This window comes from Anopheles funestus, chromosome 3RL (assembly GCF_943734845.2).
Source record: "Anopheles funestus chromosome 3RL, idAnoFuneDA-416_04, whole genome shotgun sequence".
NCBI lineage: Eukaryota > Metazoa > Arthropoda > Insecta > Diptera > Culicidae > Anopheles > Anopheles funestus.
In genome coordinates, this window is record NC_064599.1 from 27,478,203 (window position 1) to 27,494,904 (window position 16,702).

Below are 16,702 nucleotides of genomic sequence, written 5' to 3' on the forward strand. Positions count from 1 at the left end.
TTATAACTGCACGGCCTCTATTTGGTAGCTAATATCAGCACTAGCTAACATAGTTTTATATCAAATTACAAGTAAACTAAACATAAATTGTACCATAAAATAAAATGTATGTCTGTGTTGTTACATTCATTCAGAAACAAAACGCATAGAATCAGGGGATCAGCCAAAGAGAAACATCCACGGGCGGCAAAACGATCGTGCCAAATTGAAACAAATCCACACATATTTCATTTAAGGTTGTCCTATACACAAACAAAAAAAAACTCCTACCACGCACTATTCTATTCCTGCGATAACGCTATTGCATCCAGTTTAGTAGGAGAGTGAGTGTTGTCCAATCTTAAGTAATGTATAAATCCGGTTTATCTGTTCACAGGGGCTAAGATGAAACTGACAAGCTTTACACATGTGTTCCCCTGTTTCGTTTTCTCAATTCTAACCATTTCTGACCTAACATGTGAAGATCAATGATCGTGAATTCGCAAAAGGCAGAACAAAAAAAAACATATTTAGACTATACACGTAATGTCTTTCAGGGCAGTTAATGCAAAACAAATAAACAAACAAACAAACGAACAAAAATTACAATATTGCGAAACAAATTAATGACATGTAAATTATTGCTAGCAGATACAAAAAATGCTAATCGCACCATGTCTTTTTTATTGACCTTTCGGACTGTGTCAAAAACCAAAAATGTGTGTGGCAAGAAAAACAATTTCCTCTTCACGATAGAGCAACAGAAAAACAAAGCATTTCATGCTCGATTACGGAACACATATCCTTAGCTTCACTGTAAACGCAAGCATTAATGTATGTTAACATTCTCTCACTTTCCTTATGCCTAATCCAATCTGTTTTGTTGTTATGCTTGCGCAAATAAATGTGCCTTGCAAATTTAACTTATTTTTTCTCCTTTTTGCATCATCTCTCTCACTTTCTCTCTCTCTCTCCCAGTACAACTTTTATGGCTTTTCTTTTACACTGATGATAAGGATGATTTTTTTGTTGTTTTTTTTTTGCTTCATTTTTTGTTTCATCTCTCCCTAGTGGCACGTGTGCAACTTACGCGTATAGTGAGACGATAAAAAAAATCAAAGCTTGTGTTTGTGTTTCGTTTGTGGTGTGGCTCTTCTAAATTTTGATGCTACCAAGAATTCCAATCTTATTGGAGGACAAGGTTTAGGGCGTACAGTGTTGTGTCATAGCTTAGAAGAACGGAGGCTCTAAATTCTCTCTCTTTCTCTCATACTTCGTAACGGCTGGTGGGGCTTAGTAAGGAACGTTTGAAAACAGATAGGACACGCTTTCACCGTTGTGTGTCCTACGGACAGCCTCAGCGAACATCATCGAAACATCGATACACTGTAGGAAAGTAAGTAAAAGGAATAAATTGATTGATGCATATCACACCAAATGATTATCCCAAAAACCTTACCTGAATTTTAGGACAATCCTTCATGTGACCGTCCTGCGGAATAGTGTTCGTCACAACAACTGCCTCAAAACAGGCATTGTTTATCCTGGAGATGGCCGGCCCGCTAAAGATGCCGTGCGTTAGTATGGCGTAAACTTTCGTTGCACCAGCCTCAACCAGCTTGTCGGCAGCGTGGCAAATAGTGCCGCAAGTGTCTGCCATATCGTCCACCAGGATTGCTACACGATCCTTTACATCACCGACCAGCACCATCGAGGCGACCTCGTTTGCCTTCTTGCGTTCCTTGTGGATAAGCGCGAATTCCACATTTAACCGATCCGCGATCGAGGTAACACGTTTCGCACCGCCAGCATCCGGTGATACAATGATCGAGTTTCGCCATTCGGCAATATTCTCTCGGATCCATTTCAATACAGCCGGTTCGGCGTACAAATTATCCACCGGTATATCAAAGAAACCCTACAAAAAAAAGAGAGAAAAAAAACATTAAATCACTGCAAACAACAAGCAAATATGCTATTCGTACCTGAATTTGTGAAGCGTGCAAATCCATCGTAATAATATGATCTGCACCGGCGACGGAAAGCATGTTTGCTACCAGTTTGGCGGAAATCGGCGCACGGCTCTGTACGGTAACGAAGGGGGGAAAAAGAAAGAGAGAAAAAAAAGCAAAGAATAATATTACCAATTACATGATCGAAATCTGTTCCACAGTTTTACATACTTCTAACAACAATCCCAAACAAAAACACTTAACATATGTGCCCTTTTTAGTTCTATGCATATTTCTATGCATGTTAATCTCCTTTCTCGGGTTAGTAAACATACGATCATCATACGCACAAGTGAATAACCGCACACGCTCTGCTACTGCAATCATGCATCCAGAATTGGTAGTACAATGAGTTCAATAATGGTGTATGTGTGAGGGGGCAATGGACGAATGGATTGAAACACTTAGCAAAATATGTAGTTATCTGTATGTTTGTTCTGATGTGTGCTCTGGTCTAATATAATTTGATATTACTAAAATGGGTGTAATTAAGTTCTCTTCAAAACAAGAAACATCAGGAAGACAGAAAGACGCAGGCAGGTACAGTGAATGGTGGTGCAAAGCTGCTCAATCATTCGTGTATATGTGTGGTATTATTATACTAAAATGGAGAATATCAGAACGCACAACAAATCCGCTATATTTACAATGGCCACTCCTCTAGTAAGACATACGACACAACACACGAACACACACAGTTGCGTAGAAGAATGTTGGTATGGTTTTGGTTTCGCAATAGAACAGAGATCCTAGCCGCGTGTTTGGGTCGTGATATGATGGAGGTATTTTTTGTTTTGTTTTCTAAACCATTTTTAATCAAGCATTTGCCTTAGGAAGGGAAACTCGCACAATGTTTTTTTTTGCTACCAGTTCTCGCATTATTTCATATCGTCCACTACTCACTAGATAGGCCTCTGGGAGATAATCCTAAGATGGGTGAGAAATGATTAATACACAATGATACCAAAAGGGAGGGGAAAAAATATGAGGAAAAAAAGAAGAAAGAGAAAAACGTAAGATAACGATCTTTCGGCTTATCTTGGTGCTGCAACTAGACGATCCTCAGTAAATTAACAACAGGCTTCTTCATTATGTGTTACGCACTACGTATGTCCCGAGCTAATCCTTTCATTCATGTTTCCTTCTGCTTCGGGGCAGGTATTCTCTTGTGTTAAAAAAAAATCACATCTTTCAAAAAACAAATTTAAAAAGATAAGGATGTTATGTACTGGTCTGTTTAATTGTGTCAATTTCGCTGATAAAAAAAATAAACATAAAAAACCGCACAAACATTATGAAGTGTAGGAATTAGCCCATTTTGCTACTAATCACTAAATGTAGGACATTTAGAACAGATGATCGATGAGAATATGTACAGGACGAGTAAAAGAAACCAAAAGAAAAAGAAAAACGGTGCTGTTCAGTGTCTCTCCCTTACGGCGCATTACAAAAAGATTTACAATATACATAAACAACGTACATATTAAACGATACAAATACACGTAAAAGTATAAACGAAGAATTTATTAACCCAATAAAAAAAATATCACCATTCGAGTATTAAAACACGAACAAACATACACAATGAAAAGCATACAGAAAAGAATGAACATAAATTAAAAAGCTATCATTCGTAGTAAGGTAAAGAACATTTTTAGTATAATCAATAAAGTTCATATTCCAATAAATAGGGTGTTAAATGTGTTTTTTTGGTTTCAATTGTAATACATTCTCTTTCACTAGTTGCCAATGTGGAAATATAAATTTGGTTACAATTTACATTCTGTTGTGCTTATCATCGCGTTACGATTTGCAATAACAATTCGAGCAAAAAGACATTTTGTACGATCGTATGGTGTCCCTATTAGAAACGTTACGAATGATTGTGTTCTTTTTTTCTCCAATCGTTGGGATTGATTAGGCTGATTGTTATATAGGGATAGAACAATAAAAAATGTAACAATCTAGATGACTAATTAATATTAATCGTACCAGATCTAACTTTTCACAAAATTAACAACCATATAAGTGTATTAGAAAGGGGTTTGTTTTGTTTTGTATGCTTGGTTCTACGTGGTACCCACATACACGAATCGAATGATTAAACAGCTCTCTACCATTCTCCACGTCCACGAACGGAACACCAAATACGTTAAGGTTCGTTCACATTCTCGCATATGATGTCCCTAACCTATATATATGTGTTTTTTTTACGGAATGAGATGTACCACCGAAGAAAATAAAAAAAACCCCACAATTATAATGCTAGGACTCAAACAGATGACAATAATAAAAAAAGGACATAATCTTAATACGATGAAAAACAAAATAGAAACCGCTCTTCAAACCCTACCCGGAACTTCCACTCATTGGTTTTCATGAGCTCTGCCAGCTTATCGTCGCCTGTCTGTGTGGTGTGCAGTGTAGTTGTAGGGGGGAACACAAGGCCATAATGTGGCCCCATTCAATACATCAATTATGGATCAAGGAAAGGAAAGAAAAGAGTATTAATTTAAAGCAATGTTTTTTTTTCCATTGGCACTATATAAAAACTGGTACTACACATTATTATGATCACCATCTTATGTATGGCAAAACTACTGTTATACCAGGATACGTTTGAAAGGGGACACAAAAACATCTGCCTCATGTGTACGATTGTTCGAGGTACTAGTGGTGGGCTTGTCCTAGAAAATACTCGCGATCGCGTTCGGAAGATCGGAAGAGGAGTTGTTTATAAACAACCACAAGACTCGTGCTACATATACTACGTATTTTTGATGTACTTTCGTAGCTTTATTGAACCACCTATCGTTCAGCAAAAAGTGGTACAGCAACTCATCCGAAGGGAAAGTGAGTTGATTAACGAATCAAAGCATTCCACAAACCGTTCTTTTACAGTTACTCTGCTTGAGCTGATAACCTTTGGAAAAGGAAAATAATAACAAACACTGTTGCTTATGCTATATTGCCCTACAATCTATTATCGTTCAGTTATTTTGAATAATATTAATACTACTATCGCACGATTGAAACGGAAGCGCGTTACAGGCGTTTTACCTCTTTCGCGCGATCGATCGTATTTCATTGCATTCGTTCTTTTTCTCTCGCAATATGATCCGATGCATAGAAACAGGGATCATGTAAAAGCAGGGCACTGAAGGAACGTGTTATCGCAGCATCGGCTTTAAAAAAAAACGATGATGACAAGCCGCTGTTACTAAAGGCAAACTATATATTTCCACATTATCATACCCAAAGAAGCTTGAATGTTTTTCAGGGACGCGTTTTTTTCGTTTTAAAGGAAAAATTAAAAGAATCATTCGAACGGGATAAGAAAAAAAACATACATTTTAGCTTCGTTTTCAAAACAAAAATCATTAATGCAAAATTCAAATTTATCTTACGGCATATTTTGCCTAAGAACAAAAGCACAACTAACACAGCAGTTTACCAAGAATAGCGCTGTGTTTTGTAACATTACTACTACTATTATGTGCAGCATCAACTTTACATACAGCAAAACAATCGAAATAACGGAAGAAGTTTGGCTGCTGCATTGAAACCACCACCGTTGTGGAACCAGTGGATTGCTGGCATTGTTGGGGGTTAACATACCTTATCTTTCTTGTCCTGTCGTGCGTACGGGAAGCATGGTATGACTGCGGTCACACGGGAGGCAGATGCTATCTTGCACGCATTGATCATAATCAGCAGCTCCATCAAGTTATCATTGATCTCTCCGGAACCGGATTGAACGATGTACACATCTTCACCACGAACGGATTCTCCAATTTCAACACTAAAAGTAAAAAAAAAATAATATAAGTAATGTAACATAAACAATGCAGTGTGGAAGAGATTAAATACTATATATTCTTGATGACTAAAAACAAAGTTTTCCAAACTTTTGTTCATCGATCGCGTTCGATCAATCGATCTTCTCGGTACATTAGTGAGGATCAGAAATCTCTCTCTTCTTGGCTGACAACCTTTAACGTCATTCTGGCTAACTAGCCTTGTTTTTACTATGTAGCCAGATAGTCAATCCTTGCTGCGGGGAGACGGTCCGGATGTGATTTGATATCCGATCCTGTTGCGTGGAATCGGCGTTGAACGGCAAGCATTTTTAAACCACAAACATATATAACCAAACATATTGATTAACTAATTGAATGTATTCATAAATTTATATTCACACAATACACACTGATTATGGTACAATCACACGTTCAAGATGATGGTTCGATCCACTTCATAAAATGTTGCCGACATTGCTGTAAAACACGTGCTTCCAAATGGACAGCTAAAACCACCTGTATTGTACTGCTCACCACCTACTTCGATTGCTGGACCTGTTTGGTACCGCTAAACGCATTGTGCCTCACTATACCTACTACGCTACTGTAATCCACACTTTGCCGGCAGTAAACCAAACAATATGCCCTGTTAGCGCTTTTCTATGTAGTGGTGCAAACGATGCGTAAGAATGACACAAATATTTCCTAGTGTTTCTACTGTGCAAGGAGATAAGCTAACCCTAAGCAGTAATGGACGTGGTTTGAGGTGAGATATAACTCAGTATGGTCGGATCATGCTACCTTTCTCCCGGCATCAACCTTTGTCGTTCAAATTAACATAATTAACATGTTCGATCGCTATTTTTCCCAAATACGTAAGCACGGGTTTTGTATTAATTTTCTTTTCAATACGTTCGATACTCTTATCATGTGGTGAAACAATAACATCACCAAACGCTGATAACGATCAGCTGTTTACTCTACAGCAATGAGCAATGAAATATGTTTAATTCCGAAGCATGTAAACAGGACAAAGGTCCCGGTTCGGAACGAATGGCTATTCCGTTCTCATCAGGACGTTGCCAAAAACAACTTGCTTGATCGATTGAAAATCCCGAACCAAGCAACATGGCGCAGTAGGCATGGTAACGGCACAGTGAGCTAAGCAGCTAGGTGCGGAAATTGAACGCGGAGTTCACATAAATTGAGCTCAATCAATCCCCATCATTCTCTATACACCTCTAGTGAGACGCCTTTTGCACGACCTTGTGAACACGTTAATCATGCTAACGCCAAGAAAGAAAGGCAAAAAAAATAACTCCATCACATTCGGCAGCGAACACGCATTTCTTGTTTATTAGTAAAGATGTGTGAGTGTTGTGTATGCGTAGGAAATCGAACCGGTACCTGAGTACCGATGCATACACGTGGTGTGGAACGTTTTCCTTCTTTTTTTTTCGCTCGCCTATCAAAAGCAGTAACAGCAGGAAAATCCATCCAACGCCATTACATCACGGGCATATAACAATTCATCAACGATGTGGTTTTTGGTTACTTCCATTACACATGATAGAATGAACTCCTAATTGAAGGAAACTGTTGCAGAAAATGCTGCGAAAACCGGTTTTGTTTTGACGGACCTTTGACAGGCTCCCTGTCCCTTAGGTTCTAACTAGCAGCGTACAAGCAGCTTCACAATAAATTAGAAAATCGGCCAACTAACATTCAGCGAGACCCCTTTACGATGTGTGCAGTGTCCATATAGACGTATTCCCGCATCGTCTTCCTTCCCAAAACGGTGCACCGCACCCTCAAGGTTACGAAAACCTGCCTGTAGAGTGTGTAGCCACGAAGTTAGTCAGACGTGCGGAGGGAGAATCAATTTATTTTTAAACTGAGTTCCTTACGGTGCCTCGGTTACCCATCAGCCCAAATTGGCCGCTGCACATCCCTACACATCCAAAAACCTACACGAAGGGGAGGTTTTCGGTATCAGAGAGATCACTTGAAATACATAGGGTGCCGCCGTCACCACTGGTCCCGCACTGCCATTTTGTTGCAAAAAACGATTCTGCACTAGTTGACAGCGTATAATGTATCATATTTAGGCCACTGTTGCTGTTTGATGCGCTGCTTTCCTTCACATAAATGCTAGATGGTTCTCGTTTTCCAACCCAATTGCTCATCACACACCTGTCCATACATTCTTACTGCTATGCTTGCAATGAAAATTCGTACACAAATTCGTCACACACACGCGCGCGCGCACACACACACACACTTACCAGGTTTCCAAGTTGCTGAACTTTTTCGTCACTACCTTGCCGAGATCGATACCGAGCCGGTCGACGATGCGAGATGCAAGATCCGGATGGGACGAACCCGAAAACACCTTAATGTTTGGCATCCTCGACTGTAGGAATTGGTGAGGATCGACACTAGGAACGGAGATGCTATCGGTAGGCTGCTTGCTATCACTGCCGATGTCGCTGCTGCTACTGGCTGTAGTGCTGTGTGCTGCCGATGACAAACTATGCACGAGATTGCTGCCGCAGACCTGGCTGCCGCTGCCGATGGTGTTCCTGATAACGGATGCCTTCTCCAAGTTGCTACGGACAAGCGTTCTGGCGCGAATCGGGTGAGATGATCGTACTGGCATCACGGTGTTGAATTAAATAGCAATCAAGTGAAAAGAATCTGTCATTGCCATGCCTTCAAGACCCACAGTGCACGCTGGCTGCTAAAGCGGACACTCGCGCCGTTATCCGCAAAATGACAATTTATAAAATCGTTTTGTTTTTTTTTGTGTATATTCGTCATAAAACGATATTTGATTTTGTTAATTATATTACAGCCTTCTAAAAGCAAGGATAATACTGAAGTGCTTTAAATGCAAAAAAATCAGATCAAACGTGGAAATTTTGATTGTAAATTTGATATACTTTTTCTTCGCTATAACACACATATAAGAATGGATTGATCGGAGTAGGTGACAAATTTTGATATTTGATACATTTTTCTATTGCAATTAATTTACAACGGTTTTGTAAATGCAACCATTTGGGATTTGCCAAAACAAACTTTCGTCCTCCACGCGACTTTCAACGTGTGCATCATGCAAACTTCATCACCCAGAGCGTTCAATTTACCGTTCGTTGTCATTTCTTTCCTACACGAATACACACACACACCCGCACGCAACAACGAAGGGAATAAAGGACCCACAAAAGTAACCTGCCTGCCTTCCGGATGATAGTAATGTTGTTGGATCAATTTCACATCATCCTTCGTTGCTAATTATTTGCGACGAAAGTAGGCTTTCTTATCGCGAACAGCTGTACATCCACGGACTGTCCTGGATCATAGCAACCGCCAGCAAGGTAAAGAAACCGTTCCCGGGAGTTATAGCATCGGGGAAGTGATTAAATTTAATGAACAAACTTACCGACTGACGTCACAGACGCACAGTGAGGATGATTTTGCAAACATGTTCGAACTTTCGTGAGAGAAAAGTGAAACAACCGTGGATATAGGTTATAATATTTGCTTCCGCCGTTACATGCAAATATGTAACGTGAATCCATAATGGAATACAAAGCGTTGCAACAGCTCCGAACAAACCAGAAGGCAAAATAGTGTTTGTGTTTACCCACGTACAATCGTTCCAGGTTATGCGGCTTAAACGGGCAACGTTATCCTTGCGGTAAATGAAATCTGGTACCTTTTTTGCTTTTTTTTATTTTAGACCTTCATCAACAACATCTTATCGTCCCTACCCGGTACTGTAGCGAAGTTGCAACGTTAAATACCGTACCTGATTGCACTGACGTACCCATCTTCACGCCCTAGGATAGTAAAACATTCTTAAAAATCATGGCGAACATGGCTGTGTCCCGCATCAAACGAGAATTCAAAGAAGTTCTTAAAAGTGAAGAGGTAATTATGTCGTTCAGTAGTCAAACCAATGATGGAAGTATCCACGGGATATGTTGTGTTTCGTGTGCTCTGTAAACTCATTACGGTGAGCCTGACGCTGATAACAATATTGCGTAACAACATTTATGCTACGTAAACAAACACACTTGTGATGGAAAAAAGCAATCAAGAATGCACAAGAATCGTAAAACTACCGGCAGCAAAGGGTGCTTTGATGGGTGGATACCCATAGCGAACAGGTTTCGCTTATTATTCTCCTACCTTCTGGGTGATCTTGCTGATCTTTGCTCTGTTTGCTGCCTTTTCTGCCCATAGTGATCGGTCTCTGAGGAGTAAAATATATAACACACTTCACAAGCACGATGCACGATAGTAGATCATCTAAATTCACGGTACGGTCTGGAAAGATGGTGATAGAAATCACTGCATTCGCGTGAATGCGATTCAAACCCCACCAATACAGACTCGATGGACATATCTGATCGTACTTGATCTTTGTGACTTATTTTTCCGATCATTCTGAATCAACGGATTGAATTCGTTCTCATCTGATTATTTCTGGGCCACTACTATAGGGAGGATGGAACGATCGACGTCAAACAGGTTGTTTTGATCAGTTAGTTTGTTGCATTTGCTTTTGATTTTTTCATTACAAGTGTAGTTTTTAAACATGAATTGTAGTATGAGTAATGATTTAGTATTACCATAATGAATTTAGGGCAGAATCAATCACAAAAATATGCCAAAAAAAATGCATCTCTTGTTATTTCCTGTTATTCAAAATGTTTTAATTTCCATTACATTCTAGATTACACAATGCTCGATAAAGTTAGAAATGGTAAACGACAATTTTACGGAGCTACGAGGAGAAATTGCTGGACCACCGGACACACCGTACGAAGGAGGCAAATTTATGCTAGAAATAACGGTTCCCGAAACATACCCGTTCAATCCACCCAAGGTAAAGTAGGTTATAAAAACCTGACCCTTTTAAAAGGTCACCTACCGGAAAAAATAGTTGTAATGCTTTGGCATTTATTTGCAGGTGAAATTTATGACTAAAATATGGCACCCGAACATATCCTCCGTCACTGGTGCAATCTGTCTCGATATATTGAAAGACAACTGGGCAGCAGCGATGACGTTGCGGACGGTGCTATTATCGCTACAGGCACTACTAGCCGCTGCCGAGCCAGACGATCCACAGGATGCGGTCGTTGCAACGCAATACAAAGACAACCACGAAATGTTCATCCTAACGGCGAAGCACTGGACCAACGTGTACGCCGGTGGTCCGTTTGCGAACATGGATTTTGATCAAAAGGTGCAACGATTGCGTGATATGGGCATACCGGAGTACGATGCGAGAGCCGCCCTTTCACGTCACAACTGGCATCTGGAGCGTGCCTCTGAGCAGCTATTCAGTTAGTCCCTTGGTTAGGCCCTAGTTCTTGTGGGCTCTCGCACAGCCTTTTGTATGTTTTGCGCGCGCCCGTGTGTGTGTGTGTGTGTTTTTGTGTTGAATCTTAAAGGCTCTAATTTCCCGATAGTCAGGGCATCATTTTTAAATTCATTGGGTTTTTAAGGGTATCCTTCTCGATTGGAATGAAATATGTGTAAAGTCAAGAGAATGAAAAGTTTTAAAATTATCTTTGCAAACAAAACAGAAACTTCAGTAACTTTCAACAGTGATATATACCCGGAAATCGTCTTATACTATTAGCATTCATTTGTTAAAAAGCAACATACTTTCACAATCTGCCGTAGGCTTTGCCAAGCTAAAGGAAACATTAAGAACTAAACATACATTAAAGCGACACAATCACACCGTGTGGTGAGGGTAAAATGGCACTTGTTCCAGTTGTGGGCGACATACTACCATACTGTCATCATGTACCAATGCATCGAAGGAAAGCAAATGAGCAATACATGGCTTCAAACGCGCAAAAGACACAGCAAAACAAAAAGGAAAACAATATATTCCGTGGATGAAAGCGAGAACAAGACGTTGAACGATAAGGTTCGTAACAACATATATAAGCATGGAGCAGAAAGTGAAAGATATTAACGTTTAGTAGATGAACAAGGCGGAAAAGGAAAGATTTGAATGCCGGCAGCAAGACAAGAGCGCAACCATCATTCTTTAGCCCGTAATCCATTGATGGACTGTACAGTGAAACCTAGTGCACATGTTTGGCAAAACAGAAAGGAAATATAATTAACTGAACAAATTCACAGTAAATCGTGTGTGTTTTTGGGAATGCTGTTTGAAAGATGGATAGTAACACGCTTTATTCTTGTTTTTTTTACAGTTGATGTAAATTAATAAATTGTACAAACAAGAATAGGAACGCACCACTAATCTCTGCAATATCTAATTGTCTTTCCCCCCCAGCAGTAGAGAAATGGTTGTGAATCAGCAAATTTATTCCTAATGGAAAATTGTTTTGAAAAAAATGTTTCAAACCCTTGTGCAGCTCATCGAAGAACCGTTTAGAATGATTTTTCTAGCGATTTGTCACGCAAATCGATTAACAGCAATCATTTCGTACCGTTCGCTTTCATCTTAAGGCTGGCCAAATTTTTCTGCTTTATCGATTCCCGCCAATCCGTTTCGAGCTTGATATACGTACCACCCTGCTGGTGCGTTTGGTACTGCAAATTCTGCTCACCACCGGTCCGTTTGCCCACCATCGTAATGATCTGCTTCATCGCTCGCTCCTCAAACTCGCGCTGGTTGTCCTGATTGCTCCGTGCGGACATATCACCTGCCCAGTGCCGACCGTACGATAGTTTCGGTTTGCGCTTCACGTCCTTGGACTGTTGTTGCGATTGCTGCTGCTGCTGTTGGTGCGGATGGTGATGCTGTTGCTGCTGCTGCTGCTGCTGATGATGATGGAACGATGGTGGACTGCTGTACTCAGATTCCTCCCCATCGGAACTGCTGCTAGTGCTACGGCTTTGGTTTGTGCCGGATTTATCATACTCGTCCGAATCCGAATCACTTTCCGTGTCCATCGCAGACTGTGACATTTGACGATTCGAACGATGGTGATGGTGATGATGGTTAACCATCGCATCACCGTCCACGTGAAACGTTGGCAAAAGCCCTTGGCGGGAACGATGCGGCACTATGCCGATGCCACTCCACCATGGGTCGGCGGATGTGTTTGGTGGTTTAAACGGTGGCTGTTCGTAAAGACAACCACCCTCGGAAGCGTGCAGTGCAAGCTGTAACACTGCACGATCACGATCGGTATCTACCTGTACGGTATGTTCCCGAAATAGGCAACCCTTCATTGTTGTTATTTTTTTTGGAAAGATTAAATTAAATTAAACGTGTTACAATAGCTCCTTTTTCCCAGTTATAAAACTGTCTCGTAGCAAGTTTAATTATTAAAAAAAGATTTTATAAACCTAGGTTTTATAAGGTTATAAATCCCTTAACTTACCGAAGGTCCAGGCAATGCTTCATACCGATAGGCTTGCTTCCCACAGCACGGATATCGTCCGGCCGGTCCCGCCACCCGTCCCTCCGCTGCCGGGCCAAGAAATTGGGGCTGTTCGGGATGGTACTGGCACCACATCATCTGGCTCACCGGGAAGTGTGTGTCACAGATCGAACAGTACAGGAAATGGCAGTGGCCCCACAGCCGCCAGTAAACCTTCCGCCAGGAGCGCAACTCTTTGTGCAGGCTCGAAACATAGTTCGTAATGTTCCACGAAGGATCCTTCACGTGCGCACTGATCAGCTGGCCCCAGCGATTGAGGCGCAAGTTTTGTGGCAAACAGTGAATGTACGAACTGACCGTTTGCGTCAGAAACTTGCCACATTTCAGGCACCGAAACATACCGGCCAGCGTTGCGTAATGGCCACGCAGCGCTTGTGGTTCGATATCGCACAGGCTCATGATCAGCTTGGTCCAGAGCCGTGGTGCAATGCGATCCTTTTTGTCCTTTACCACCTCCAGCTCGAGGTTCGTGAACATTGCTGCCAGCCGCGTAATGATGCTGTCGTTCAGGCAGGCCAGATTTGCGGAAGCCTTCACGACTTCGTTAAGTCGAGCGTGGCAGAACGAAAGGCAATCGAGTAGCAGCGGTTCCATCTGCAGAAAGCTAGCCGACACCAGTATCGGTATCACGTTCGTCGGATCTAAGGCGGGCCATTCATCCTGGCCGACCGATTCCTTCTTCACCCACTTCATGAGCCATTCGAAGATTTGTAGATCGCAGTGTACGGAGATGTCCATATCCTCGAGCCGCTGACCGGCAGTCACGTCCGCAAAGTAACCCATTTTGGTGATGAGCAATTTCTGCGGGCAGGAGAAATCTCTCGACGAACCCTTCACCTCATCGCACACGTGAATGATGACTTCGGGCCTTTGAAGAGAAGCAAGTGTTTGTGGAATAAATGAAGAGAAAACAATGATGCGGATGCTGCACCATACTTACTCTGCCCGGCTATCGGGAATGGCGATCTGGGCGATCGATGATTTTCTACGCACGCCCGTTTTAGTCGAACTGCTGCTGGCTATGAGAAAGTTTTGTGAAACATCACCCACAGCCGATAGGGTGGACTTTTTGCTACTGCTACCACTCTGCGTATCAGGCGAGGAAGCACCACTGGTAGCGGATTTACCACCGCTAGAACAACCGACACCGATCGAGCTTGATCCGTTCATCGAACCGAGTGGGTTGTTAACGTTTAATTTCTGCCCGGTGCCACTTTTGTGATGGTATCCGGACCCATTCGATGGACAAATGAAAGGCAGTACCGAATCCAGTATGCCTTCGTTGAGCACCTCGTCAAGCTTTTCGCTCAGAATGGTTTCGAGCCGATTCTTCGGTACCTCGACCGTTTCGGGTTTACTTTTTTGCGACTTTTGAGACACGGTTCGCTTTTTGGCAGGTAGTTTTTTGTCCGCTGGTGAGCGTGTGCTCGACGACGATACATCTTCCGCTTTTGGGTCTTTTTTACCACCGGTCGTAGTGTTCCTTGCGGGTGAAATCAGTGTGGGAGGTTCGGCAGATTTTCCGGCACCACAGGATGTACGCGAGCTTTGCTGTATACTGTTAACCAGCTCATTGCGTGCCAGCTGGTTATAGTCGAATGTGGGAGGATTTTTCTTGCTGCTGTTAAAAGAATCGTTTACCTGGCAGGTTACATTCAGGAACTCGAGAAAATCGTGCATGGATATTGACTCCGTCGACTCTGGCGCTGCTGATTCCGACATGGTGTATTTGGTGGTTTTTAAATCGTTTTTTTTTTCACTATATCACTCTGTTCGACTTATCCAAAACGGGTTTGCAAAATGGAAAAAATATCTTTTTTTACTATTTAATAAACTAAAACAGACGAAATGAACTCACAAAGAGTCGATCTAAATACTGGAAGATTTAGAAATGGAATGAAAATTTTATTTACTTTCGGTTGCCGTTGACAACGGCCAGCAACCTTCAAAACGGAATGGTTTTCCTGGTAGAAAACAAAAATATAAATTTCAGTTGTTTAAATATTTCATCTGTACGTTTTTAATGATAACACATTTGGGGATGGAGATACGCGTAGTATCTTTTATTGTTCAAAGTAAAAATTACTCTACAAAAAAGGATATTTTTAATTTTTTTGAATACACTGCCTGAGAACAATATCGCCCCAAACGTTCACTCACTAGGCAGTTTGATGATGATTTGACGTCTTCATGTTGGTACTCTTGGCACTTGACGGCTGTCAAAACTGGCATCGGAAGGACGTGACGTCATATGAGTCTTTTCCACACGTTTTCGTAGGGACCGACAGCCGTGAATCTAAGCACAGAATGGTAAATATGTGAAAATATCTGTGAAACAAGCGTTGAGCCTGTGAATAGCAAGCCGGAAAACAATCGTCTTTCACAATGCTGGAGAAATACGATGGAAATGATGACCGGAATGTGGAAAATTTCATCGAAAAGCAGAATGAGAATGCAATGAACAAGTAGCACCAACGCTACCCATACCACCGCTCCATCTACCATGTTTGACAGCTGAACCTAATTGGATGTCGCTGGCGGTCCGTGTCCGCACCGTGCGTTTAGGGGCTGAAATGATGCCTTAGGTTATGTTGGCCGGTACATGCGTGGAACCGCTAGCAGCTTGACTGGATGTGAATGTTTTCCGGCTTGCCATATACATGCGAGAGCTATGTAAATTCGTTCCGATGGAGTCTAATGTGCATTGTTTTTAATGTTTCCCGTAGGGTCGTGTACGTACCAAGACGATCAAGAAGGCCTCTAAGGTCATCATCGAGAAATACTACACTCGATTGACCATGGATTTCGACACGAACAAGCGCATTGTCGAAGAGGTGGCCATCATTCCGACGAAACCACTGCGTAACAAGATCGCTGGGTAAGTAAATATCGCCAGAAATCTGTGCAGCGTGGGGATTGACCACGCGAACGAATGGGAATGACTAACTGGTATGATTTGTATCAACTTTCAGTTTTGTAACCCATCTGATGAAGCGTCTGCGTCATTCGCAAGTGCGTGGTATTTCGATCAAGCTCCAGGAGGAAGAACGCGAACGTCGCGACAACTACGTGCCGGACGTGTCTGCACTGGAGCAGGATATCATTGAGGTCGATCCGGAGACGAAGGAGATGTTGAAGCATCTGGACTTCAACAACATCGTCGTACAGCTGACCAACCCGGCCGCTCCAGGATACAGCAATCGACGCAACTAAGGTCGCGCTGGCCCAAAATTGTGTTTTGAGCTGTATCGTGTAAGATTACTGTAACTGGATTGGTCTTTCCCGTAAACGCCACGATGTGAAGATTGTGTGTGTGTGCATGAAAACTACGCGGAATACAGGAAAAACCGATGTAAACCACCAAGCAGTGTGCGTTCGTAAAGGAAACTCCATTTCCGTGTTACTTGGTTGCGCTGTGTTTTATGATGACATTCGTGAAGTGTTCGGGACGAGGAATCTGTTC

At 41.8% G+C, this 16,702-nt stretch overlaps 4 protein-coding genes across 7 annotated transcripts; 2 read left to right on the plus strand and 2 right to left on the minus strand.

Annotated features, from left to right (window-relative positions):
* Positions 1-16: 16 nt before the first annotated feature.
* Positions 17-10,158, minus strand: LOC125770465 (ribose-phosphate pyrophosphokinase 1). Of its 2 annotated transcripts, XM_049440146.1 has the most exons (7): positions 9,989-10,158; positions 8,077-8,443; positions 5,610-5,793; positions 4,345-4,398; positions 1,965-2,063; positions 1,439-1,897; positions 17-1,365 (listed from the first exon to the last, which is right to left on the minus strand). In XM_049440146.1, exons 1-7 carry the CDS (start codon positions 10,038-10,040, stop codon positions 1,273-1,275), a joined length of 1,308 nt encoding a protein of 435 aa, XP_049296103.1. In that variant the 5' UTR covers positions 10,041-10,158; the 3' UTR covers positions 17-1,272. The 2 variants fall into 2 exon arrangements, with proteins under 2 accessions (XP_049296103.1, XP_049296104.1); XM_049440147.1 differs by lacking the exon at positions 4,345-4,398.
* On the plus strand, positions 8,877-11,969 carry LOC125770510 (ubiquitin-conjugating enzyme E2-22 kDa). Of its 3 annotated transcripts, none has more exons than XM_049440208.1 (4): positions 8,877-9,171; positions 9,537-9,727; positions 10,536-10,688; positions 10,773-11,969. In XM_049440208.1, the coding sequence occupies exons 2-4, from the start codon at positions 9,665-9,667 to the stop codon at positions 11,154-11,156; spliced, it is 600 nt and encodes a 199-aa protein (XP_049296165.1). In that variant the 5' UTR covers positions 8,877-9,171; positions 9,537-9,664; the 3' UTR covers positions 11,157-11,969. The 3 variants fall into 3 exon arrangements, with proteins under 3 accessions (XP_049296165.1, XP_049296166.1, XP_049296167.1); XM_049440209.1 differs by lacking the exon at positions 8,877-9,171 and adding an exon at positions 9,193-9,459; XM_049440210.1 differs by lacking the exons at positions 8,877-9,171; positions 9,537-9,727 and adding an exon at positions 10,189-10,330.
* Positions 11,970-11,978: 9 nt separating this feature from the next.
* Positions 11,979-15,138, minus strand: LOC125770434 (SANT and BTB domain regulator of class switch recombination). The gene is made up of 3 exons (XM_049440054.1): positions 14,180-15,138; positions 13,180-14,107; positions 11,979-13,021 (listed from the first exon to the last, which is right to left on the minus strand). The coding sequence occupies exons 1-3, from the start codon at positions 14,959-14,961 to the stop codon at positions 12,269-12,271; spliced, it is 2,463 nt and encodes an 820-aa protein (XP_049296011.1). The 5' UTR covers positions 14,962-15,138; the 3' UTR covers positions 11,979-12,268.
* Positions 15,139-15,414: 276 nt separating this feature from the next.
* LOC125770523 (40S ribosomal protein S17) lies at positions 15,415-16,626 on the plus strand. The gene is made up of 3 exons (XM_049440231.1): positions 15,415-15,549; positions 15,966-16,117; positions 16,212-16,626. The coding sequence occupies exons 1-3, from the start codon at positions 15,430-15,432 to the stop codon at positions 16,450-16,452; spliced, it is 513 nt and encodes a 170-aa protein (XP_049296188.1). The 5' UTR covers positions 15,415-15,429; the 3' UTR covers positions 16,453-16,626.
* Positions 16,627-16,702: the final 76 nt, after the last annotated feature.